At 48.4% G+C, this 27,243-nt stretch overlaps 1 protein-coding gene across 1 annotated transcript; it reads right to left on the minus strand.

The window, feature by feature from the left end:
* Positions 1 to 1,710: 1,710 nt before the first annotated feature.
* Positions 1,711 to 19,394, minus strand: ATP1B2 (ATPase Na+/K+ transporting subunit beta 2). Its single transcript, XM_033170177.1, has 7 exons — positions 19,248 to 19,394; positions 10,915 to 11,043; positions 9,890 to 9,994; positions 8,081 to 8,283; positions 6,902 to 6,958; positions 4,119 to 4,217; positions 1,711 to 3,041 (listed from the first exon to the last, which is right to left on the minus strand). Exons 1-7 carry the CDS (start codon positions 19,357 to 19,359, stop codon positions 2,877 to 2,879), a joined length of 870 nt encoding a protein of 289 aa, XP_033026068.1. The 5' UTR covers positions 19,360 to 19,394; the 3' UTR covers positions 1,711 to 2,876.
* Between the last annotated feature and the right edge of the window lie 7,849 nt (positions 19,395 to 27,243).

Consider the following 27,243-nt stretch of genomic DNA (forward strand, 5'->3'; position numbering starts at 1 on the left):
CCCCAAATTACCAAGGGGCTTTTTATTGTGCCACTCCTGGCTTCAACCTGGCCAGATTTTTAAAAAGCTATGCGTTCAATGAAAAAGGACCCTCTTTTTCCTTGCTCCCCCCCCCCATAAGGTTGCCAGGTCTGCTTCCAAAAAATAGCGGACAAGCGGGGGGGGGGTGTTAAATTAAAATACCATTTCATCATAAAGCTTTTGAATTAAAAAAAGTCCACTATTTTGTGAAAAAAATAGTGAACATAATGTGAAAAAGTGGACTGTCCACTCAAATAGTGGACACCTGGCAACCCTACCCCCCCATCAATGCCCCTCTCTTCGAAAGGGCTTCCCTGATTTCACAGAATTGCCAATCTAGTCCAGTCCACTTGGAATATTCTGATTTTTCACCAAAAAAAGAAAGAAAAATAAATGCATTATCCTCCCTCCAGAAAAAAGGCCAAAATTTGGAGCTGTGCATATGCTAATTTCTAAGGACAGATGCACATTTAGGAAGAAAAGGCCACGTTTTAATTAGAAGTGCAAAATACATCTCGGCCTCTTAGGGGCGTTTGCTGCCAATTATGGGTGGGCAACTCTGAAGATGAGCCAAGGTTGGACTAGGACCCTGGAGAGACCCGGGTTCAAATCCCCCAACTTACTTGGCCATAGAGCTCATTCCATGACCTTGGGGGCCAACTCACTCCTTTTCCCAGCCAAACCGACCTCACAGGGTTGTTGTTAGGCTAAATGAAGAGGAAGGGAGGAATATGTGCGCTTTGTGAGCTGCTTTAATACAAAATAACAGCAACCACTGATAAAAAGATTATTATTATTATTATTATTATTATTATTATTATTATTATTCTCCGGGGAGGGTGAGGGAAAGCTTCCCACAGCTCCACATCCTATCATTGCAAGCAACATTTAACGTATCTAAATGCACGGTCAAAAACTCCAACCCAAAAGGCAACCCAAGTTTTTAAAGTTTTTATTTATTTATTTATTTATTTCTCATCTTTACAGTAAATCTGATACAGGCAATTAAATAATTCTGCAAATAAAAACAAAAGATAAAAACAAAAGAGTTAAAAAGCCAAATAATTTTTAAGTTATGTCTTCCATTCATACACATAATAATCGACTTCGATGCAAGCCTTAAAGAGGTAAAGGGGTGAAATTTAATAACTATTGAAAAATAAGAAGCAAGGGAGGTTTTGTTTTTGTTTTTGTTTAAAAAAAAACACCCATTGCCAAAAATTAAAAGTTCCATTTCGTTTTAAAACAATGCTTCTGTCCTTCCAACAAATATTAACGGGAAGTGAGAGGATGAGGCAAGCAAGAATCTTCTAGAGAAAACAAAATAGAATTAAAAAAAAACTCCATCGGTTAATTAAAGTGACTAAAGAGGCATTATTGGGTTCAGTCAATATTTCCCCCTCAACTATGGCAGAACCAGTGGTTTTGTTTTGTTTTTTTAATTTCTTCTCTACCATCATCTTAGTGCAATGTGTGCCACTATTATAACAGATTAAAACAACTGTACACTAAAGGACGAACAGGGTCAGAGTAGATCCTATTTAGGAGAAAAGAGAGAGGGGAATGGCGGGGTGAGACAATTAGGACTGACAAGCTGCATTTTTTCACAGCCGCCGCGACTGTTTCCTCTGCAAGGGAATCAGAACAGCCGCCATGCCCAAAATAAGCCTTTTGTCTGCCATTTAAAAAAAAAAAAGCTGCTTGCGAGTCAAGAGAGAGATGGCAAGCGATTTCCACACAGAAGTCAAAAGTAGTAGTAGGGATGCTTCAACCCCTGCAGCCATTTTGGATGGTTGCCCCAGATTCTGCGCTTTCTAAAACCAGGAATAAGGGTTTACTGATTTACTGAGAGGACCGGCCAGCAGGAAAATGGCTGCCATCCAAAAACAGAGAGCGGCGGCCATTTTGTCCATCATGCATAACTAAGAGAGAGTGCAGCCATTTTGCTCGGTGGCCAACATTCTGAGGGAATAGTTGGGTTTAATCCTTCATTAAGTGTATTTAGAGAGCGCAGCAAAAAAACAACAACCCCAAAACCCCATGTTTAACGCATATTTTGACGTTCTTTCGCGCAGTTACGGCAGCCAGAAGCTTTCGGAGCGGCCGAGACAAAATGGCTTCCCAGCGGTCAACAGTCGTAGGCCCCAAACCACAGCAATTTCCCCCCAATTGGGACCCCCAAGGGACCAAGATGGCCCTGCGCTCCTCCCCATAGCCGAAGCCATTTTCATAACAAGGGTTTCGCGGCAGGGGCGAAACTGGTAGAAAAGAAGGCGAGGGTGAAGAGGAGGGGGAAGGGGAAAAGCTCTGGAAAAGGATGAAAATACAGAGGACTCAGCAGTACCTTAATTTTTAATATATATAAAAAATATCTATATACATTTATTATTATATTAGGAAATATCTCCGGGAAGGGAAAGGGTGGGTGGGGGGAGTTTCGTGGGACTTGGGGGTATCACAGCCTCTGAGCTCCCCACATATGTGGGGCAGGAAGGGGGAGAAAGCGGGAAATGTTGTTAGAACAAGCCAGAGCAGCATTCCCAAATATTTCGAGAGAGGTAAAGGGGACAAATGCGGGCCAGATGAAGGGGTGCAGGTGGAAGAAGCAAAGCCTTCGATTTCGGGGTTCGGGGATTGTCTAACAGCAACGGTTAGCAACCCTAAAGGATGAGCAGCAGTGGGGTGTCCCCCCCTGCACCCCACAACCGCCTTGCTCTTCCTTCAACATCAATGCACCACCCTAATCATCTGAGCATGGAAGAAAAAAGTTAGCTTTCTTTTCCTTTTTTTTTTTAGGGTGCTGGGGTGCAAGGGGATGGGCGGAGGGGAGGACGGACTGCGGAGGGCGGGGGACCTCATTCTTTGTTGACCCGGATCTTGAAAGCCACTCGGCCGGCAAACTTGTCCCGCTCGTCGTTCGTGTTGACGTTGGCGGCGTTGACCTTGCACTCGATGTGGTGGTCGAAGTTGAACGTGAGGTTGAGGAATTTGACGGCCACGACGGGCTGCGTGTAGTTTACCTGCGGAAGGGGGGAGACCGAGGGGCAAAATCAGTCGGGGGGGAAGGCGCCGTTAAACCAACCCGCGGATCTCTTCTCGCACCCCCCAAATCTCTCGCTCTTCCTCCAAAAACACCACGGCAGCTTTTGCGCTCGGATTAAAGTGGCAGCCCGAAACATTTGGACGGCACCGGGTTGGCAAAAGTTAAGAGGTCCGACTCGCGAGGGGCTTCCAAATCTACCGGAAAATTTCAGCACCAAAAAACCCCCAGCTTGCTAAACCACAAACCGGTTTTTGGGGGAAAAACTGAATTCATGTCGATTTATATTTCTTGCCTAGCTGCTAAATACTTGAGAGACTGTAGCACAGGGGTCGGCAAACTTTTTCAGCAGAGGGCCGGTCCACGGTCCCTCAGACCTTGTGGGGGCCGGGCTATATTTTGAAAATGAAAATGAAAATAAACGAATTCCTATGCCCCACAAATAACCCAGAGATGCATTTTAAATAAAAGGACACATTCTACTCATGTAAAAACACGCTGATTCCTGGACCGTCTGCAGGCCGGATTGAGAAGGCGATTGGGCCGGATCCGGCCCCCGGGCCTCAGTTTGCCAACCCATGCTTTATCACTTTACTTTGCTCCCATTTCATTTTTAATTTGTACACAGCCTTTCTGTACTGCTATCTACGAAGCAGTTTACGAGCCACTGGGATGGCAAAATACACAACGGAAATCACACATCCCGCAACAACGCGAGCCGGAGCAATCGAGTCAAAATGGTATGTAGGGCTATAGAAATAAACAACGCGATATGCGACAGCCCATCTGAAATACAATATTGCAAACGGATCGTTGAATACGATGGCTGAATACTTGGAGCGCTTCCTCCTATTTTGGGGTTTCATGCTTTTCCGCTTTCAACTTTGGAACAATAAATGTTCAGTCCAAGCCTGCGACATGCCTTTCTCCTCCCACCCAATCTTTGTACATCCCTATAGCAAAAGATGGCCCCAAGAAATACACCTTAGGGTTGAAGAGGAAGGGAAAAAAAGCGTCGCAGGGTTTGGGGACTGTGCTGAGCCAAGGCAATACTTACATGAATTTTTTTGCCGTAGTAAGGAAAGTACATTAGGTCAATGTTTCCATTGGGAGGGAACATTGTTATCTCCCCCAGTTTCTGGGCATCCTCCTCTTTCTGTGGGAGAAGAAAAGAGGGGGGGGTCAATACATATTTTATCCCTCCCCCCCTCCCTGACATGCGGCTAGCAACATGCCACCCCCATTCACCTTACGCTCACTATTCCAAACTCACTTTCACTAACTATGATATCTCCCTTTCCTATTGGCTGGCTACACCAATGATCATTCTGCCCCCCACTCCCGGTGCTCACTCGCTGCCCCATTCAACTCTTCTGCCATCCGCTGTGTGCATTCAATTATCAAAAATCTCCCCTCCCACTAAGATATATCCTCCAAAACCTCCAAAGCCGCCACCCCCTGCCCCTGCTTTTCCCAAACCGCATCCAACGTTGTCCTTACTATGAGATCTTCCTTAGGGTTTTTTTTCTTCTGAAGACAGAAACGTAGAAGAAGAAGACAGAGTGAACGCGTGAAGAGACAAAGAAGAAAAAAAGTGAACGAAGGAAGGGCTAAATGAACAGACGGCGTGCGAGGAGGGAGGCAGCCATTTTTTACAAAAAACGTAAGAGGAACGAACAAAACCAAGGACCATTAAGACTGTATTTTACACGACCGTGATCCTTTTCTTGCACTATCTCTATTGCCTTACGATGACGGGACAACTTCAAGTTTTGATAGGGAAGGTGGGAGGGGGAAATCAAATGATACTGTTTATGTAAATGTCTTCTCTTTTTGAAAAATCAGTAAAACATCATTTTTTAAAAAAAGAAAAAAGACTGTATTCTGCACCATCCGGAAATCTGAATTGTACACTCAAACAAAAGATATATGGAAGCTCCAGCTTTCATAAATTCAACAAAAGGCTCTGGAGATGAAGCTGAATGCAAGTCTGGTGACAAATCTCAGAAGCTGGGCGCTGGGGGCTGATCCATGATTTGATAGCGAAAAGGAAAAGAAACTCGGAGTCCGGACTACCTCTCCGCCTCTTCCTCATATTGCAAAAACAAGGAAGTCATTCGACATTGCTTGACATAAAGGCGCGGCAAATTTCAACATCCCTTGGTGCAAGAGTTTTAACTAGTTTTGCCTTGATTACTCACAAAGGGAAAAACTACTGCAGGAAGCAAGAGGGAAGTTGCTGAGTGGGAGAACATCTGCTTTGCATGCCAAAGGTCCTGAATTCAATTTCCGACAGGATCCGCAGGTAGAGCTGGGGGAAAGGCCCTTTTCTGAAACCCCAGGGGGCCACTGCCAGCGCTGAACCAGGTGGATTCATGCTCTGATTCAGTACAAGGCAGTTCCCCACGTTCCTAACTTCATGACAAGCAGTATTTAAATGCACCGTCCAAGCTGTTAAATATCGCTTAGGATTTTTTGGGTTTTTTTTTTAGCCATCCCTTGGTAGGCTAGCTATCCCGATGTCTATCGGGATACCAAATGATGGAACTGACCTGGATAAATGTTTTATACGTGATTTTGTGACCCCTATATAGCAATGTTAAATGAATTTAGAGGCTGACAAATGAACATTTTTAAATAACCCCCCAGCCCTAACAAACTAAGGCTGCAGTCCTAAGCCACGTCTGCTCAGATGTAAGTCCACTGAATTTACTGGGGTCAGGATGACAACAGAAGGTTTCGTTGTGTTCCTTACATTTTGCCAGAAGCCGTTATGATTACAATTATTTTTTAGGATTATTCTTTCACAGGAGGCTGTGAAGTGTCCTTGGATAAATTTTCAAAAAACCCCAACCGATATGGATTTACCCCTGCTAAACATGAAAAAAGAGGCACCCTCAACAGAATTCTACAATATTCATAGCTAGTGGCAAGGGAGAATGTCTCCCCTTTAGAAGTTAATACTTTTGCGGGATATTCTCGCAAAAGGTTTGAGTTGGGGGGATATAAGACAAACTTGCTGGCCCATCTAGTCCATTATCCTGTTCTCACAGTGGCCAGCTAGATGCCCATATTATGGGATGCCTGGAAGCAGGATTCGAACGCAAGATCACCCCTTCCCCTCCGCATTTTCCAGCAACTGGTATCCAGAAGCAATCCTGCCTCCGATTGTGATGGGAGAGCATCACCACCTTGGCTGGGAGCCACCCATAGCCCTCTCCTCCTCCAAGAATCTGCCTGATCTTCTTTGAAAGCCAATCAAGTTGGCGGCCATCCCTGCCTCCAGTGGAAAGGAGTTCCATAGGATAACTCTGCTCTGCATAAAGAAGTTCTTCCTTTTACCCAGCCTGAAACTTCCAGCAAGGTATTGAAGGTTTGGAGCTACTTCCTCCAAGCACAAAAGTGTTTTGCGCAAGAGGAGGAGACTAGGAATCTAGCCAGGAATGTGGACTTCTGGGTTCTTCCAAAGGGCTAGGCTACTTTTGCGGGTCAGAGGTGATGGGCCCCCTATATGGGTTCTCTACCCCTATATTACCGAAGCGTTGCAGGAAGAGCAGGAAGCAAAAGCTGTCGGGGTTCTAGGATACACCAAAGAACATCTCCCTAAACGGTTCTAGATTTATCCTCTAATGCTTTGGCGAGCTAAGACCTTACCTCATGCTTAGACCGGGGTTTCTGAATGCACAGAATAATTTTTTTATTTTTTTTGAAAGAGACAAGGAGGAGGAAGAGAGGGGAAAGTGGAGCGTTAATGAAACGGAATGAAAAAGAACAAGAAAGAAAAAAACAAGGAAGAAGAGAAGGAGGAGAGACGAAAACCCGCAGAGCAGTGGCTTTTACCTTTGCCGTGCAAGAGACATTGATGGGCTTGCCGTCTCCCGCGTAGAACTTGATGACCTGCCAAGAGACAAGATTGGGGGGGGGAGAAAAGGGTTCAGGACCTTCAAGTGGCTCTCGCTCTGTCCTCCCCACCCCACAAAAAATGAACTGAGCTGAGGTGGGGGATGTTGGTGGAAAGGACACCACCGTCTGCAAAAAGACGGGGAAGCATTTGCCACACTCTGGGAAAGACTGACACTTCTGCTTTGAAAACACCAGCCTTCACCGACTTAGTGCCGTCCGGTAGTTTCACGCTACAACTCCCAAGGGAGTTATAGTTCAAAACCACCGGGTCGGCGAAGGCTGCTATTCAACAGAACCGGCAAGAAAATTCCTCCCATCTCCGCAGAGGAAAAGGTTTTTTTATGTGCTCCTGGGACCTATCCTTCTAATCCTCAGATGTGGGGATGATGATGATGATGATAATAATAATAATAATTTTTAAAAATATCATTAGAGGGCCCGCAATTCTCAGCTCTTGCCTGGGCTGCCCCCTTTTGAGGGAGTCTGTTCCACTGTCTTAGAAAGCTCTTGCAAATGTTTAGTTCTCCTTTCTTGCCGTTTGGCTCCGTCGGTTCAGGCCTGCCCGCGGGGAGCAGGAGGAAATAATGAAAAACTCGAGTCTTTTATCGTGTTTTTAATATTCTGTTGGGAGCTGCCCAGAGTGGCTGGGGAGGCCCGGCCAGATGGGCGGGGTATAAGAAATAAATGATTAATGGTAAAGGTACCCCTGACCATTAGGTCCAGTCGTGGACGACTCTGGGGTTGCGGCGCTCATCTCGCTCTATAGGCCGAGGGAGCCGGCGTTTGTCTGCGTACAGCTTCTGGGTCATGTGGCCAGCAGGACTAAGCCGCTTCTGGCGAACCAGAGAAGCGCATGGAAACACCATTTACCTTCCCGCCGGAGCGGTACCTATTTATCTACTCGCACTTCGTGCTGCTAGGTAGGCAGGAGCAGGGACCGAGCAACGGGAGCTCAGCCAGTTGCGGGGATTCAAACTGCCGACCTTCTGATCGGCAAGCCCTAGGCTCTGTGGTTTAGACCACAGCGCCACCCGCGTCCCATTATTATTCCCTTCTGCAGACTGACAGACCCTCAACCGACAGAGGAGTCAGGGCTTATCCGCAGGGTCCACCTACCCGGTTCATCTTGACGAGGATGCAGGGGCGCCCGTCCCGGTACCCGTAAGTGGTGTCGTTGAGGCCTGAGCATTCGCCCAGCATGGTGCGGTTGAACTGGCACGCCGTCTTTGGGTAGTTCAGCACCCCGTTGTCCACCTGCTCGTTGTACTGCCCCGGGATACAGTCCCGGTTGCTGGCCACTTGCTTGGCGTTGTCATAAACTGCAAGAGAAGGAGGAATCGTAGAGTTTGAAAGGGACCCCTAGGGGTCATCTAGTCCAACCCCCAGCCATGCAGCAGGAGGAAAACGTAGCTCGGCGACAGAGCATCTCCTTGACCCAGTCCCGGGGGTGCTCCATGGTAGGGAAAGACCGTTTTGAGACTCCACAGCAGACAATTCTGGCATAGCAGCCGAGCGAGGGTACTTGTAAAATTTTTATCTCACTTTTCCTCCAAGGAGCCTAGTTTTATGCTTCACAACAACCCTGTGAGGTTAGGCCAAGAGTTGAGCGACAGGCCCAAGGTCACTCAGTGAGCTTCCTTTAAAGCTCATACGCCCACAGCCCCCCAATCCTGGGAACTGTAGTTTGCCGATGGCGTTGGGAAATGTAGTCCTACGAGGGGGTAAACTACAGTTCCCAGGATTTTCATTTTTATCAGCGCAATAAACCTGCCAGGTAGGCCATTGTTGTTACTGTCTTCATTTAATATTTTCCCCCACCCTAAGCCCCTTTTAAAAACACATCCAAGACAGGGCCGATTGCCTCCACATCTCACCGTGTAAAAAATGTCTTGTAGGCAAATCAATAAAGGCTGGCCACAAAACATCACCTGGAAGGACTGCAGGTGCACCACCGAACGCAGACTAAAACAAATTTTAAAAACCATCATCCTTCAGATCAAACAGGCCAGGTTCAATCTTAATGAGGTTTGGTGGGGGCTGTTTGTGGTGCAAAAACCGTGTCTTTGAAGCCGTTCCCCATCCACTAACAAATGGGAATCGACAGTCCAGATGTCTACTGAAGCACAGATCAAAAAAGGCTAAATAATGCTTGCAGCCGCCAGCTCCAAAAAGCACTTTGCATTTTATAGCGAGACCCTTTAAAAAAATATTATCCTCGCGTTGCTCTGGCATACAGATCTAACGGAGAAAATTACACACAATTTGAGATTTCGACAAGGGCTGCAACCTCCAGACACCTTTTAATAAGATTTGGCATTCCTTTATGACATATACGGAGGAACCGTCATTTCCAAGACAAGCCTGGCAAATCTGGAACTAGACTTGATAATAAGATAGCCTTTTACCTGGACATTGCTATTTTAAACTACTTGCAACTGCATTGTTCTACGCGCCTATTTGATTGTTTCGCTTCTCGTCTGAAACCTGGAAAGCTGCTGCCAGCCAGTGTAGACAGCACTGGCCTAGATGGACACCGTCTTGGAGTCTAGGGCAGTTTCCCAAAGGGCATCGTGGAGTTTCACCCAGCAAGGAGTTCTGCCGGTTAATGCGCCCAGCTCGTTTTTCACACGTGCCACCTCTAGGGGGCTTCAGCTGCGCACGCTTGTCCCAGCCCCTCTCAAACGTGGGTCCACAGGTGTTGTTGGACTACAACTCCCATCATCCATTCCTCCCCGGACCAGGGATGATGGGAGTTGTAGTCCAACAACATCTGGCGACGCACGTTTGAGAAAGGATGGATACAGGGAATGTTGCAAAAGCGTGGAAAAGGGGGGGGCATGCAGCCATTCCTTCCCTGTTCCTAATTAAGTGGTTAATTAGCATCATTAGGCAGAAAGGTGTTGCTCCTTCCCCCATTTTACTTACCCTCCAAAAACTTATTTAGCATCCTCACATATTCCTCCCAGGATTCAGTCTGGCTCATGTTGTAAGTGATGTCCAGCGCGTCCGTCTTGGGGCGAATCATCACGCCTGAGAGGTGGTCAAGAAGCCGCCAGCGGGCAGGGAGGGAGAAAAAGAGAGAAACGGTTGAGTTTCGGTGCTCCGTCTGCCCACACTCCTCGCTGAGGACCAGAAACTTGCCTGTTTCTCTCCTCGGAGAAACCAGCTATTTGGAAAGGAGGCAAGAGATGGATAAAGTGTTGCCAACACCAGGGGGCCACCTCTTCAAGCCAGCTGCGGTCTACTAGGCCACCTGGAGGTGTTCTGGACTACAACTCCCATCTGGCGGGAAAGATCTTCGGGTCAGACTAGATGGCCCCAGTAAACCCCTCATGTCTGACAAGCTAAGACCAGTGGGGAGCCCCTAATTTAAGCCAGTTTAGCAAGCAGCTGGGCTTGAAAAGGACTTTCAAAACCAGCTTTTAAGTCTGAAGTTAGCCTTCTTTTCTATTTTGGTGGTACCATGGGGCGAGAAGGGGACCTTTCACCTGAGAACACCCGCATCTCTGACCATGTACAGAGTTCAATGAATGACCCTAGCCAGATTCTGCACATTTGTGCAGTTCCTAGGCAAGCTGCATGGCCATCTGCCATGGGTGCTTTAGCTGAGATTCCTGCATTGCAGGGGGTTGGACTAGATGACCGTCGGGGTCCCTTCCAACTCTACGATTCTTCAAAGGCCAGGCACTTCTTTAGACACCAGTGCCTCATGCAAAAACCCTGACTTTTGCCTGACCCACCCACTGCGTTGGAGGTTGCAGCGAACCCATGCCCCTCTCCACAAAGCACCACCCATATGAAAACCACCCTTCAAGCAGAAAGCTAACACCTCAGGGAGAATGCCCTCTCCTTGTTGCATCTGCTTTCTGCCTGCGGGGACTCTGTGCGCGATCTGCATCCTCTTTCCTGGGCCGCACAGTGCAGGTGAATTTTGGAATCCAAGGCCTCACCTGGGATGGAGAGGCGGTCCTGGTATTTGGGGTTAAACTGGTCCACCGTCTGCAACATCACCCACATCGTGAGGGTGAAGAGGGCCGTGAGGAAGCCGTAGAAGACCAGGTAGAACAACAGGATCAGAGCTGCAGGTGGGGCAGGAAGGGGGGGGGGAAATAGATTAAATTGAGGAAAGAGAGTCAGGCAGTGAGGTCCAAAAACTATAGCCATTAGGATTGGGCCCCATTCTGTTTTCTTATCAGCCCCCACCTCATGTTCCCCCCTGCCAGAGGGGATGCTGTTCTTAGATAGGCCTGAACATTGTAGAACAGCCTTCGCCAACCTGGCGCTCTCCAGGGCTATTGGGACTCACCAGCCTCCACCCAGAACTGCCATTTTGGACTGCGACCAGCATTAGAAACTCAGATATATGAGCTAATCGCAAACCTTATAGCTAGGTTTCGGTTGCCACAGCAAGTTATCTCATTGAATATTAGTTAGTTAGTTAGTAGTATTGTTATTATATTTCATTTCTATACCACTTCATATTTTAAAGAACAAATCTCAAAGCGGTTCAACACACACACAAATGTCAAATAACACAATCCAGATGAAAAGAACTTCCGGTGAAAAATATTCACAGTCCAAAAGGAGCGCCGGTTCGACAAAGGTCGCTCCAGAAAGAGCCTGAAAATCTGCCCTGCCTTTGAAACGCCTACGAAATCGTAGCATCTTCCGCCCATCCCGAAATTTTCCTTTGCAGCACCTGCCTCGTTAGATCCACAAGGGCGTTGTGCCAATTTAATTAGATGATTGACGAAGCAAAGGAAACCCGAGATGGCCCTCCTCTCCCCCCCCCCCACCCTCGGCACAGTCCCACGAGGTTCAGTGGGAGGGCAGCTGGGCTATCCATGGCTGGCAGACTTTAGGGCCAGGGAATTTAAAGGGGGGGGGCTGCAATGAACCCCTGAAACCCCCCCCAAAAAATCTTTGATATTCCTTTAGCATGCGTGTTGCACAGGAGAGAGCGCCTGCAGAAAGCCCTAGGATCAATTCTTGACAGCTCGGTTGGTAGAGCAGGAGAATCTTAATCTCAGGGTCATGGGTTCGAGCCCCACGTTGGACGAAAGACTCCAGCATGGCAGGGGGTTGGGCTAGATGACCCTCGGGGTTCCCAATTCCACAATAATCTCCCGGTCCGGCTAGGAGATACCCTCCCTGCCTGAAACTCCAAAAAGGAACATTTTCATTTGGTCGCAAGTGACCAATGGCAAAATGTGCCGGGCACGTTTCAAACGCTCCCCAGGCCCCGAACCTCAGTTTCTAAATCCCAGATCCGAGTAAATATGGTATATTCTTCGTTGAAAAGTCCCAACGCCAGCCAAAGCAGACCTGCCCCTAATATCATCTCCCTCCTCTCCTCTCCAAATGGCTCTCTCCTCCACTGCTAGGCAAACCCTCCTACTACGGCCCAGGGGCTCTCCCTCAGTGGTACCTTTCTGCTTAATGTGGATTATGAGCCCATTTGTGTCTCCTTTAATTCACCCTCGTTCTCCTCCCTCCCGCTTCCCTACACTTTCACCTCCCTAAATCCGCAGATTCCCAGCTATTCGGTTTTTCAAATCTTCGGGGTTCTTCCACCATAGGGAGGGGAAAGTGTGGGGTGGCAGGAGTTTGGGGGGGGGCACCACTCAAATTCGAGGAGGCACAAGGAGTTTGCAATGGGCAGGGCCCTTAATCTCACGGTGCATAGCTGAACTATGGAACTCCCTGCCACAAGATGGCCAACAACTTGGGAGGGGGGCTTTGAAAGGGGATTAGGCAAATGCATGGAGGAAGGGGGGGGAATATTCATAATCAGTTGGAAGCCCCCGAAAAGTGCAAAAGGTGGCCAACTTTACAGGCACTCTGCTAATTTGTAGCATAAGTCTTAGCTGACAACATGGTTGAACATTCAAGTAACCAGGCTGTTTTTTTAAAAAATCCCCCTGGAGCCAATGATCAGGGGTTTTGTTTGTTTTTTTATTAACTTCCAACTATTCCTTATCTCATTATTTAAGACAAGGAGAGTCTCCCAAAACAGTCAGCGAAGGAAAAAAGGCCAGAGTCCAGGCTGTGGTCTTGCAAACTGAAGCCTTCGGCCTGACTTACAAAGCCAGGAGGGATCCAAGCTGTTCTCTAGAATCACACGGCATTTACTCAAAGTTTACACCTAGGTCTCCTAAGACGTTGCAAGCTCCTCCAGAGCACAGGCCCTTTTGTGGAAACAAGCAGTTGCATAAATCCCAAAGATGACTCTGAGCTCAGGTCAGCGGAGCTCTCCGTTTACTATGTAATTTACTGAAGTGGGTCGCTGTTGCCATTTCACAGACTGGGGAACTGAGGCCAAGAGGAAGTGATTAGCTACAGACTCCACCCGGCGAGAGACTCCGACCCAGATCCAAGTTGCAACACCTTCATTCAATGTAGGCCACACAGCTGGAATAAGCAGGCTATCAGAAGGAGCCATCATGGGCCAAAGGCAAGAGACACAATTCGGCAGTCAGAAAGTAAACATAGAGGCAAAGAGGGACAGAAACTACCTTGTGTTTGTGTGCAGGAGCTTCAAACTTGTGTATGAAAACAAGGAGACACTTAGGATAATATCAGAGATGCCCGATGCTTTGTTTCAAATACATCCCTATTTGTTTGAAATTCGCCAGGCAATTCAAAGACCCAAACTCAGTAAATCTCAGGGCAAATTTTTATCAGGAACCCACAGCTCAACCTGCAACCCCCCCCCCCTCCCCAGCGCTCTCAGCTGAGTGTTAAAATAAGCAACTCCTGGCAGCGGGGTCTAGGGGTCATCCTCGCACAAACCCTGCGGCGTTTTTTCAACACACAGAGACCCTTTAAACGCTTAAATTTACTCAAGAACCAAGCCTGGAACTGGACCTCCCTTCACCTCCACAGGCATCAAGTAGTGCGGTGAGTGGTTAGAGCAGGGGTCCCCAAACTAAGGCTTCACTCATTTTGCACACCTTGGATGCTGTGGACATTGCAATGGCAAAGCTAGAAATCCACCTGTGCCCAGTGCTGGATTTACGTGTACACTAAACAAGCTATAGTTTAGGGCAGGGGTCCCCAAACTAAGGCCCAGGGGCCGGATGCGGCCCAATCGCCTTCTCAATCCGGCCCGCGGACGGTCCGGGAATCAGCGTGTTTTTACATGAGTAGAATGTGTCCTTTTATTTAAAATGCATCTCTGGGTTATTTGTGGGGCATGGGAATCCGTTCATATTTTTTTAAAAAATATAGTCCTGCCCCAGATAAGGTCTGAGGGACAGTGGACCGGCCCCCTGCTGAAAAAGTTTGCTGACCCCTGGGTTAGAGAGCCGGACTACGCAAGAGCAGGGTTCAGATCCCCCCCCCCACACACAAACACACTCAGCCACCTTGGGCCAGTCATTGTCATTCTGGGCCCAGCCTACCTCGCAGGGTTGTTGTGGAATTGAATGGGGATAGGGGAAAACCAGCTCTCCGGAGGAAGGGGGAGGAAGGAGAGTTGGGATGCCAGTGCAATAAATAAGAAATAAAGTGCACTTCTGAAGCATCGTCTCCAATGACAGAGAGAGAGAGAGAGAGAGAGAGAGAAGCTGTGATGCCTGCAGCTTGCAAGAAATTAACTCCAGAACCTCTGGGCCTTGCAAGGCCAAAGCTAAGCTGACAGACAAGGGTTGCGAGATAATCCTGTTTGCTGTGTCTGGAGTTCTTGCTCTCTCTCCAAATATATATACACACAGATCAGAGCTGAGCAAGATCAGAAGGAGAGCAGAAGAAATATGGACATCCACAGAGGGGGAGCCTGTCCCCCCCCTCCCCAAACAAAAACACAACCCCCCAGATCCCCAGCTTTTCATTATAATGCATTTATAGCATTTGTAGAACCCAAGATATAAGGCAGAATGTGCAAGCCCGCCACTCCTGACCATTTTTGTGAGAAATGTGCCTGTCCCTCCTTTCGGCATTTGGCTTTGCCTGACACCCAAAAAACTTCCACACACCCCAAATAAATTCCTGTATATTCCCAGAAACTAGATTACAAAATTACAATTAGATTACAAAAAATGATGGGTTTTTTACTCCCTCGAAGAATCCACTGTCTCTTCCCCCGCCCTCTAAACAGCCCCTCTAAATTATCCACAGGCAGCCCCCCCATGTCCTAAGCTGTCCCCTTTTACCACCTTCCTCCACGTTCTCTCTCTTTGCTACATTTAAGCACCTGCCTTGCCCTGTCTCTCCCGCCCCCCAACCTCCCCATGCTGGGCCAAATCCTGCCACGAGCCCCCAAATGCCCTCCTTCTACTTCCAGAAATGTCGAGCCCCTCAGATCAGGCCTCCTACCGTCCACCTCCACCCCCCCGGATCCTTTTCACCCCGAAAAACCACTCACAACTAGACACCTCCACTATCGCAAACTGACTGTCTCGGATTAATATCCTGAGCTCCCATTGCTTGCCGTGTGGGTCTTCTCTCCCTCACCCAATGCTGAAATATCAGGCCTCATTTCCACCCTAGAGAAGACCCCATAACTCTTTCAGGCTCACCCACCCCAGATCTTTTGCCTAAGGAGCACCCCAATATTAGGGGGGGTGTCCGATATCGACTGCCCGTATTCTGCACCAAAACTCACCCTCCTGCTGCAGTTTCCTCCGCTTCCTGGCACCAGTGGGTACCACCACCCCCACCCCCCGCAGACATGGCATGGGGTGGGGCTGGGGGGGGCACATATCTGACTGTGATGAGGTTCCTTAACCCTCAACAGATCCCTTATTGCGGAGATAACTGTTTCTCTCCCCTAGAGTAAACCCCGCAAGCAAAGCTTGCATCCTTTTCACCTGCCGCTAAAATGCTTTCAAATCGGCAAAGAAGCACTTGGGAATGGTGTCCCCCCCCCCCCAAAGACTGCCTTTTGCCCCATCGAGAGAGAAATCGAGCCAGCGATGTCTCCTCTGCCAACGGTATTAGACAGGGCGAAGCCTGCGCCAACTCTCTCTCTCTCTCCCCCCCTTGCCAATGTCTTCGCTCTGCGGTGCCAAAGGCAACTGAGATGGGAACTCCCCCCCCCCAAAAAAAGTGCTGTCAGATCTTGGCCTCCTTTCCTCAGCTACTGCAGCGGGGTGAGGTTCTATCCGTGAAATGCAAGCCAGGCTCAGGAGGGGGGGGGGGTCTTGTGCCAAGCAGGTTCCCCCAAACCACCCCACACATCCCCCCACCCAAGAGCGCATAAAAGCAGAGAGTCGTAAATTGCAATAAAAGGGAAAGACCACCATTTGGGGGAGGGGGTGCAGTGGGGGGGGGAAGGGAACCAGATTATCAAGGCAGCTTTGTTTCACAATCAAAGGGGACCCCCCCACAGAAAAAAAAAAACCCAGAGCAGAAAAGGCTGCTGTTGAACCAGAGATGCTGCAATTTTCAGAAAACTGCAAGAGATTCGAGCTGGAGTTTAGAGAGTAGGAGACTTGTGGGATATGACAAAAGCAAGGAGAGAGGGGGGGCTGATTTGTGGGGAGGGCATGGGGGCCCCCAGAGCCTGACAGAGAGGTTGCAAGCTTTGGGAAAAGGAATTTTTCCCACAGGCAAACAAGGCGTCCAAGGGAGAAGGAAAGCGTGCCAGGTTCCTCGGGAGTTGCAATGCGACAGACCCAAAGGTTGGACTTCTGTCGAACGGGGAGGGGGGCAAGTCCTTCTCCGCCCCCCCCCAAATTCTTTCCTCTCACCCTCCAGAAATTATTCCGCTGCCCCATTCCCAATTGGAACCACCAGCTAACATCCCAGCCATCCACACCTTGTTGCAATTGCCCCCACCCCAAAAAGGGCAACTTGGGGTGCCAGTAAGGTGGGTAAAATTGGGGGGGGCACAGAGAAATCAAGAGGTACACAGACTTGGAGGGGGGGTTAGGAAGTCTGCAAAGGGGAGAATTCCCAGAGTTCAAGGATCTGCGGTGGGAGATCTAAAAAGGCCAGGCCACATTTACAGGGGTGGTTTGAAGAAGGAATCTCATAATGTCAGCTTGCGGGGGGGGGGGGCAAGGAGTGAGAGAGAGAGATCTATAAATCAACTGTCTCACAGATCAAGGGGGTCACAATTGGAAGGGAGGGTCCGTTGCTCAAAACATATTTGGAAATGCATCTGATTTTTATTTGGGGGGGTGGCATACAGATGATAGAAACCAGCACATTTTGCCAAGGAAGGTGGGGGGGGGGCATTTTAATCAACGTTTTGCAAGCCTGGTTATTTTTCAAAGCAGGACAAAGCAACAGAGGCTGTTTTGCAGCCATGGCAAATCCCCCTCCTCTCTCTCTGGTGCCAGGAGACTGGGGGGGGGCGCTTGTTGACAGACTGGGCAGGCGGTGGGGGGGGGGCTTCGCAAGCCAACTCCACAGAAGGCAAATAATGACCTACTTTTCCTGCTGCTCCGGCCTCGGCTGCCGCCCACCTTCTTCCTTGCATGCATCAATCAATATCAAAAATTGGGGGGGGGGAGGAGAGAGCCCACCGTCATCCCCCCCCCAAGAAACAAGAGCATCAGGAAACAGAAAGCCCCATACAATCTCTGCCCTCTTTTTTTTTTTGCCCACAGAACCTATAAAGGACCTGATAGCTGGGACCATAAGCTCCCCCCCCCCCATATATATATATTTTCAGGCCTATTCCACTCTATCATTACTGCCACATTTCCCCCACACATTTAATATCGCCTCTCATCCTGAGCAAATGATCGCCCCCTCAAATCTACAAGGACGCAGTGCCTCTGCCTCCCTAGACACCCCACTTCTCCTCCCCACCCCCTCACCCCAAACACAGCAAATGCCCCCCCAGTATTTTTTTTCTTCAAAGCAGATAATGATTTTGCTTCCTGGGCAGACTCCACGCTCTGATCTGTTCTTTCAAACTGGGGTCTTTTAGCTCTTTTAATGTCTGTCACATACACACACACACATTCCCCCCCCCAAATCTGCCATCTCCAAGGGGTGCTGTGCCAGTCCCCCCTCCCAATTCGTAAAAACTGCAGCTGGATCCCCAGGATTAATCTTCTTCTGCACCTGCGTTCATGACCACTGCATGTCTAACAGTCTCGGATCTCTCGGTTTTTCACGTTATGTTTGTGTGTGGTTTTTTTGGGGGGGGGGTCAATCTTTGACCAAAGAACCAGATACACCCCTTCCCCCCTGTTTTATCAACCCTCCTTCTAGAACATGGCAAAGGCGAAATCCTCTCCATTTCCACTCTATCCCAGGGGAAATCCATAGCAGCACCAGACAGTTTTATCCATCTTAAAATTTCACTTCATGGCCTGGGTGGCGATGGGTTGTTTATTTGGGGGTGCTTTGCCCAGGGTGTAAATAACCCAATGTGTCCCCCCCCTTTCCTTTTTGGGGAACAGCCTTGGCTGCTAATAAAGGACATAGATCATCTCAAAAAAAAAAACCCTTCAAATTCAAAAATTGAGAATTATTTTAGAAGTGGGGGCCCTGTTTGAATTCCAGTGCCCCTGCTTTCCTTCAACCCTAAATACTAATCTATAACATATACAGGTATAGATTTTTATTTTTAATTTTTTTTAACGTAGACGCCTGATAAACCCCTACTGAAATCTCTCACAACGGCCTTTGCCATATTAATCACACTCCCCAAACAAAATCCACATGAAACCCAATTCCCCCCCCCCTTGCATTTCCTATTTTACCCAAGGTCTGCAGTTTCTCTTTTCGGGGCGGGGGTGGCACTCCAGAAGTCCGCCATAACTGCATGCCCCCCCCCTTCCAGGATCGCATCACCCATCACAACTCCCTCCTTTTTTATCTAATTCCTCTCCCCCCCAAAAAGGACTCTTATCTGTTAGAGAAATTTCTCATTTTCCCCTCCGGAAAGACCGCCCCCCCCACCACATTCCCATCACAAAACTTACATAACCCACCCAAAAGCGCCCCTCTCCAAGGAACAAAATCTTACAGGGCGATGCCCCCTTTTAAAGAAATAAATAAGGGGCAGAAATAATAATACTCAGAATCTCTTTCCAAGGAGGGGACCCCTATTTTCAGCAGCTGTGGCTCTCATAGTCCCCCCCACCACCCGATCCCTAAAATAATCCCTTTCGTGGCCCTGCTCTCCCCCCCCCCATCTCCACTAATCTCCCCCTTTAAATAATCTCCCTTGGCTAGGAGTCCTTGAACTATCTTGTCATTAAATCCTGCCATGGGGGAGGAAGAGGAGGCGAGCAGGCTCAAGATGCAGTATCAGCCCCCCCCACCCCACTCCCTGCCTGTGTGCGCCGCCCCCCCCAAAAAACCAGGCAGACAGGCTCACCCCAGCTGCTCCCGGTGCGCCCCATAAACTGATGCGTGCGCGGGTTCCATATAAATTCCTTCCACTCCGTCATGAGTTGCCCGCAGGTCTTCTTCTCCTTCTCGACGGCCATGGTGGGTGGGCTTCAAAGGGGGGGGGGGGTCAGATCCTGGCTAAGAAGCCAGAGAAAGGGGGCAGAGTGAGGAAATAGGGGGCTGATCCTCGGAGGTCTCCCCACAACGATGCCCAGGGAGTAGGAGAGCTACCTGGAGAGAGAGAGAGAGAGAAAGAGAGGCAGGCGCAAAAAAAGGCTGCCTTCTTTGCAAGGATGCTCAGAGCGGCTCCTCCTCTGGTGCAAAGGGAAAGAGGCTGCCGGAGAGGCAGGGATCCTATTTATTGCCCTCGCCCCGCCCCCCTCCTGTCCCGTCCCGCCCCCTGCTCATGAATATGCAAGCACGCCGGGGGGGGGCGCATCCTCCGTCGCCTTTTCCCCATTCAGGATTTTCCCATCGGTGCTGGGCGGTGTTATTGAAAGAGATGCTGGGCTAAGCCCCATTTGGAGAGGGAAGGGTATGTGGGGAGGGGAGTTTCTCAGGTCTGCTAGGTTTTGGTCAACCCCCAATTAGAGAGCGGGTGGGAAAATGCGCTCTTTTTTATTTGCATTGCGTGGAATTTGCTGGATTTGCATTGCGTGGAATTTATTGCCTTTTGCAAATAGGCAGGGCATTTCTTGCCACCTTTCCGAAGTGCTGTGGGCAAACTCATTTCCACTTTGCCGTCTCCTTGTCATCCAGGACAGAAGCCTGTGGTACTCTCTGCCACATGATGTGCCGGGGAAAAAAACAAAAAAACCCGATTTCTAATAATAATAATAATAATAATAATAATAATAATAATAATAATAATAATAATAATAATAATAATAATATTTTTTTATACCACGCCCTTCCTCGCCAAACCGGGCTCGGGGTGGCTAACACCAATAAAATCACAACAAAAACATAAATCAATTCATTAAAATACACATTAAAATACAATTTAAAATTTAATCTAGACTGCAGCCTCATTTTTAAGTAGCCCACCAACCACACCAAAAGAATGAAACATCAGGGTTAAACTGAAACCTACCCAAAGGCCAGGTGGAACAGCTCCGTCTTGCAGGCCCTGCAGAAAGATGCCAAATCCCGCAGGGCCCTGGTCTCTTGTGCCAGACTGTTCCACCAAGTCGGGGCCAGTACTGAGAAGGCCCTGGCCCTAGTTGAAGCCAACCTAGCATCCTTATGGCTCTGGACCTCCAAAAAGTTATTATTTGAGGACCTTAAGGTCCTACCCAGCCAGGACGTACTCCCTTCACTCTTGGTCCTACATTAGCGGCAAAACTCTCTGAGCCCTGAAGCAGATTGCAAAAGCTTTGCCCTATACTGCAAAGCAGGAACGTCGCTGACATTTTTATAGTTGCATTTATAGCCCTCTGCCCTACATGCTTCTCCCCCTTCCTCATTTAGCCCCCCACAGCAACCCTGTGAGGCAGGTCAGGCTGAGAGAAGCAATCACCGGCGCAAGGTCACCCACAGATGTTCGGGTCTGAGTAGGGGATTGGAACCCATGTCTTTCCCAGGTCCTAGTCCAACACTCTAACCACTGCACCACACTGCTTTACATATATATATATCGCTTGATTGTAAGGGTGGGGGAACCCCAATAAAAGATAAAACAATGAAATTATCAATAAGAGACAATCACCTAAAACTTTCCAAAATGATTAAAATAAGAATAAGAAACAGATTCAAGCTCTCATCGGCTTTCTAAACATCTGGGTAGGCTTGTCCAATGTTTTTATCAGGCGTCGAAAAGTGTGTGTTGAAGGCGTCTTCCTGATATCAATTGGCAGGGAGTTCCAAAGTGCAACTTTTGCTGCCACACTGAAAGACCGAGTTCTGGCAAATAGGAAACCTGTACGATTTGGCCTAGGGAAGAAGACATTTCTTTAACACTCAGTTTTTGCTAACCTGGAGCCGTTGTTGTTTTTTACTGAACGTTATACTGGTAAGATTATGGGTTTCTGTTGTCTTTAATGTCATATGCCACCTGGTTATTTTTTATTTATGAAGTGCAGTTTATTAATATTTAAATGAATGCATAATGGGCTTTGATGCTTTGCAAAAGGGCAAACGATCCCGGGGATGGATGGAGAGACGCTCCGCTGGGAGGAAATCTGGCCGCGTCGGGGTAGAAGCTTATCAAAATGACTCCTGGCATGGAGCAAGTGGAGACAGGAAAGTTCTTTTTTCTCCCTCTGTTGTAATGAGCATTCACTGTAGCGGAATGTGGGAAGATTCGGGGCAGGGGAAAGAAAGCAGAGTTGAACTATGGAACTCCCTGCCACAGGAGGCAGCCATGAAATAGAGGGCTTGAAAAGAGGACGAGACAAATTCAAAAGGCTCTCGGTGGCTACTAGCCGCAGCAGCAATGCTCTGCCTCTGCAGTCGGAGGCAGAGATACTTGTGAATACCGGTTGCTGGAAACCACAGGAAACTTGCACTCGGGTCCTGCTTGTGGGGTTTTCCAGAAGAGGCATACGGTCGCCGGCCCCTGTGTGAACAGGACGCTGGACTAGAAGAGCCACTGGCCTGGTCCGTTGAGGCCATTATTATGTGGTTTGACGCTTTTATATCGAGAGAAAGGGTGCTCCTGAGCATATACAGAGGACCTTTCTTTGGTGGCGCAACCAGCACAAGAAGTGTGGGTCCTATACATCATTTTAATTATATTTCCTTTCGAAGCATGATGTATAGATGGTATATTACACCAGTGAAATTTGCTAAAATGTATAAAATACAGTAAGTCATAAATGCTGGAAATGTAAAGAAAAAGAAGGAACGTTTTATCACATGTGGTGGGAATGTAAGAAAGTGGGGAAAAACTTTTGGGAAATGATATATACTGAGATGAAAAAGATGTTGAAATATACATTTATAAAAAGACCAGAAGTTTTATTACTTGGCATTGTTGGTGAAGATATTAGTAGACAAGATTAAAAAAACACGTTTTTATATTCGACGACGGCAGCAAGAGTACTATTGGCACAGAAATGGAAACAAGAAGAATTACTGACGAAGGAAGAATGGCAGATGAAGTTAATGGACTACGCAGCACTGGACAAGATGACAGGGAGAATTCGAAACCGGCGGGACCAGAGGTTCTTGGAAGACTGGAAGAAATTTGAGGAATTATTTGAAAAACAATTGTAAACGACAAATTACGCTAGTAGGTTTGCAGGAAGTTTTGTAAGGAGAACTATGTGAAATATTACACACACAAAATTAGGAAGATGATAATTCAATTATTAAAAGTAATAGTGAAACTATGAAAATACAAGATTAAGATATGAAAATTGGAAACCTTTAGATGTGGTTGATGGCAGTCCAAAAAATATTGTCTAAGATATGAAGGAATGTTAAATGATGTTTGGAAAATATATGTAAAAACTAGATGATAGATAGATAGATAGATAGATAGATAGATAGAAGTGTGGGTCCTGTAAGCATCTTGGGACTGAACAACCACGATATAATTATCTCCGGCAAGATGAAGTAATAAACCTGCTCTCTCGTACAGCCTACGCTCACCTAGGAGGAAATGGGAGATTTTGCAAGCAGGAAAGTCAATAGATCCTTCCTTATATCCTTTGATGAATCTGATGGGTTTCACTTCTCTCTCGCCTCCCTTTACTTCCTGCCTGGACTTACAGGTTGGAAATCCTTATATAAGGTGCGAAAGCTGCCCTGGTTGCCAACTTACTACCTGGCCAAGTTCAATGAGTATATAGAGCCCTAAACGTCTTGGGATCATTTTACCACAAGATCTACATTGGCTGCCGGTACGTTTCCGAGCACAATTCAGAGTGTTGGTGCTGACCTTGAAAGCCCTAAATGGCACCGGCCCAGTATACCTGAAGGAGCGTCTCCATCCCCATCGCTCAGCCCAGACACTGAGGTCCAGCTCCGAGGGCCTTCTAGCGGTCCCCCCCCCCGCAAGAAGCAAAGCTACAAGGAACCAGGCAGAGGGCCTTCTCGGTGGTGGCACCCGCCCTGTGGAACGCCCTCCCACCAGATGTCAAGGAAATAAACAACTATCTGACTTTTAGAAGATGCCTGAAGGCAGCCCTGTTTAGGGAAGTTTTTAAAACAATAATGCTGCATTGTTTTTAACACTCGATTGGGAGCCGCCCAGAGTGGCTGGGGAAACTCAGCTAGATGGGTGGGGTACAAATAAATTGTTGTTGTTGTTGTTGTTGTTGTTGTTGTTGTTGTTGCCTGACTCCCAAAAATGCCCAGTCAACCGCTTTGACCTGCAGCAGAACTGGCCCTGTTCCAGGTCCATACCCATTTGGCATTTGTGAAGGAATCGATCTCTGGAACTCCCTGCCAATTGATACCAAGCCGGCGCCTTCAAAACGCTTGTTTCGGAGCCTGTTGGAAACATTCTTGCTTTACAAACCTACCCAGAAATGCACAGTGCTGATGTGTGTTTTAGTCTCTCTCTTTTTAAAGTTCATTGTTGATTTTATTTTATTTTTTTTACGGATAATTTCATTGTTTTGTTCTCTTTGCAAACTGCTTTGACCCCCCCCCCCCCCCGGACGATCGAGATGGGTATAAATCTGACGAAACAGAGTAACGTAAGAAAGGCAGATTTTTAAGAGAGCCGCTCCGTTTGGAGAGCACCACCAGGTTGCCAGAATCTGCTCTGCCACAGACACACATTTCCCTGCGGCTGGCTTCTGAGTTTCAGCGCATAGGAACATGATGTCCTGAAAGCTTCTGATGGCTATCAGGAAGTTGACATCCATCAAGCAGAGAGGTCAACGGTCTGTTGCTGTTGGGGTGGAGTCCCGTTCATCTGGGCTCTGGGCGTGCCACTTCTCCTGAACCAGCTCCGGGTTTCAGGGATTGCAACATCCCTGGTCTCTTATTTCTTCACGGTCTTGATCCAGGTCGATCTGCTGAATAGCACAACTTCCTGCAGCCTGTTGATCAACCCCTTTCCCCAGCCAAAACATCTGGAGGCCGGTTTTCTCCTGCTCCGGAGGGTAAGACTCGAACCCATGGCTTCGAGTTATAAGAAAGGAGATTCCGACTAATCATCAGGAAGAACTTCCTGACAGTAAGAGCAGTGGGACGGTCTCCCTCAGGAGGTTGTGGCCTCTCCTTCCTTGGAAGTTTTTTAGCAGAGGTCGGGCGGCCCTCTGTCATGGATGCTTTAGCTGAGATTCCTGCCTTGCAGGGGGTTGGACTAGATGACCCTCAGGGGTCCCTTGCAACTCTGCAATTCTGTGACTCTACGTGCAGTAGGAATCACAAAATCCTAGAAATGTAGCTTTGGAAAGGACCCCCCAAGGGTCATCTAGTCCAACCCCCCTGCAATGCAGGACTCTTTTGCCCAAGGTGGGACTCGAACCCACAGCCCTGAGATTAAAAGCCTCGTGTTCTACCCACTGAGCTATGAAGAAGTACGACGGACTTGTTCCAAGGCTAAGGTTCGGAACGTGGGCAAATGCAAGGTGCTAGCAGGTACTACAACGCCCTGAGCACGTGCAGAGTGCCTTCAGTCATCCTACTGCAGCCTCCAGGCACCTCGGGTTTAAAGGAAAGGCTTCCAGGTGAGGGAGGCCATCCTTTTCCAGGCACCCCCAAATCCCTGCCATGTCTCATGGAGAGGCACGAAGGAGGAAAACTCAGTGGTGCTTACTTCCCCATAGGGTTGCAAAGTAAAAAAAATATATGGTAAGTGGTCTAAACCACAGAGCCTAGGGCTTGCCGATCAGAAGGTCGGCGGTTCGAATCCCCGCGACGGGGTGAGCTCCCGTTGCTCGGTCCCAGCTCCTGCCAACCTAGCAGTCTGAAAGCCCATCAAAGTGCAAGTAGATGAATAGGTACCGCTCCGGCGGGAAGGTAAACAGCGTTTCCGTGCGCTGCACAGAGCCGGTGTGGTGTAGTGGTTAAGTGCGGTAGACTCATAATCTGGTGAACCGGGTTCGTGTCTCCACTCCTCCACATGCAGCTGCTGGGTGACCTTGGGCTAGTCCCACTTCTCTGGAGTCTCTCAGCCCCACTCACCTCACAGAGTGTTTGTTGTGGGGGAAGGAAGGGAAAAGGAGAATGTGAGCCGCTTTGAGACTCCTTCGGGTAGTGATAAAGCGGGATATCAAATCCAAACTCTTCTCTTCTTCTTCTTCTTTTGCTCTGGTTCGCCAGAAGCCGCTTAGTCATACTGGCCACATGACCCAGAAGCTGTGCGCCGGCTCCCTCAGCCAGTAAAGCGAGATGAGCGCCGCAACCCCAGAGTCATCCATGACTGGACCTAATGGTCAGGGGTCACTTTTGGGACGGAACCACCCATTGAAATCGAGGGCATTCCTGCCTACCTTGCAGGGGAAGAGTAGGAGAAACTCCGCCCGTTCTTCCGGCTTATGCCATCGACACGGGGACGAGAGATTTCTATAATGGCCTCCCACACACTCCTTTCCGGGATTTCTTTGGTTATCTTTGAACAAAGACGATGAGCAAGACCTGGAAAGCTGGCAGCCGGACACCGAGGATTCTGCCAAGAAGGACCTGGAGAGGTTGGGTGGCAGGATGACGAAGCAAATCAAGAGGAACAGCTATTTCACCACCCATTAAAAGCCTCTGGTATCTGTGGTGTAGATAACGGGAAAGGGTAGCCGAGAAAACTGGGGCACCTTGGGGGTGCGTGGAGGGCTATTAGCCAGATGGGGTGATGTATTAAGCCACTCCCAAGCTGGTCCACGGCCAGATGAATCAATTGTTGTTGTTGTTTAGTCGTTTAGTCATGTCCGACTCTTCGTGACCCCATGGAAGAGCACGCCAGGCACGCCTATCCTTCACTGCCTCCCGCAGTTTGGCCAAACTCATGTTAGTAGCTTCGAGAACACTGTCCAACCATCTGATCCTCTGTCGTCCCCTCCTCCTTGTGCCCTCCATCTTTCCCAACATCAGGGTCTTTTCCAGGGAGTCTTCTCTTCTCATGTGGTGGCCAAAGTACTGGAGCCTCAACTTCAGGATCTGTCCTTCCAGTGAGCACTCAGGGCTGATTTCCTTGAGAATGGATAGGTTTGATCTTCTTGCAGTCCATGGGACTCTCAAGAGTCTCCTCCAGCACCATAATTCAAAAGCGTCAATTCTCGGTTCCTGCTCCTGCCGACCTAGTAGTTCAAAAGCACGTCAAAGTGCAAGTAGATAAATAGGTACCGCTCTGGCGGGAAGGTAAACAGCATTTCTGTGTGCTGCTCTGGTTTGCCAGAAGCGGCTTAGTCATGCTGGCCACATGACCCGGAAGCTGTACGCCGGCTCCCTCAGCCAGTAAAGCGAGATGAGCGCCGCAACCCCAGAGTAGGACACGCCTTAACCTAATGGTCAGGGGTCCCTTTATCCTTTACTCTTTCTCTTACTCCCCGAGTCGACCGAGGCCTACCTACCTGTCTCGTTGTGCAAGCAAAGCAGAATGACGACCCCCCCCCCAATTCCCACTACCCTGAACTCTTTGGAGAAAGTTACAGGTAGGTAGCCATGTTGGTTTGCAATAGTCAAAACAAAATAAAAAATAAAAAAAATTCCTTCCAGTAGCAGCTTAGAGACCAACTAAGTTTGTTCTTGGTATGAGCTTTCGTGTGTATCTGAAGAAGTGTACATGCACACGAAAGCTCATACCAAGAACAAACTTAGTTGGTTTCTAAGGTGCTACTGGAAGGAATTTTTTAATTTTTAATTTTGTTTTGTCTTTGGAGAAAGAAACAGCGAAAAACATAGGCGCCCTCACTCTTCGCCTTCGGCTCCTCGCTTTCGAAGAGAGAGGTGTTGCGGACAGAAAGCCACCTGGGGGGGGGGGGTTCCTGAGGGCAAGGCACGTGAAGAGATTTGCGTGTGGCCAAGCCTTCAAAGCTGGCAGGGTTGAGCCGAGCTGCGCAAATGATCTGCCCTCCGCTCGCCCTTGAAGA

This window comes from Lacerta agilis, chromosome 14 (genome assembly GCF_009819535.1).
Source record: "Lacerta agilis isolate rLacAgi1 chromosome 14, rLacAgi1.pri, whole genome shotgun sequence".
In the NCBI taxonomy this organism is placed as follows: domain Eukaryota; kingdom Metazoa; phylum Chordata; class Lepidosauria; order Squamata; family Lacertidae; genus Lacerta; species Lacerta agilis.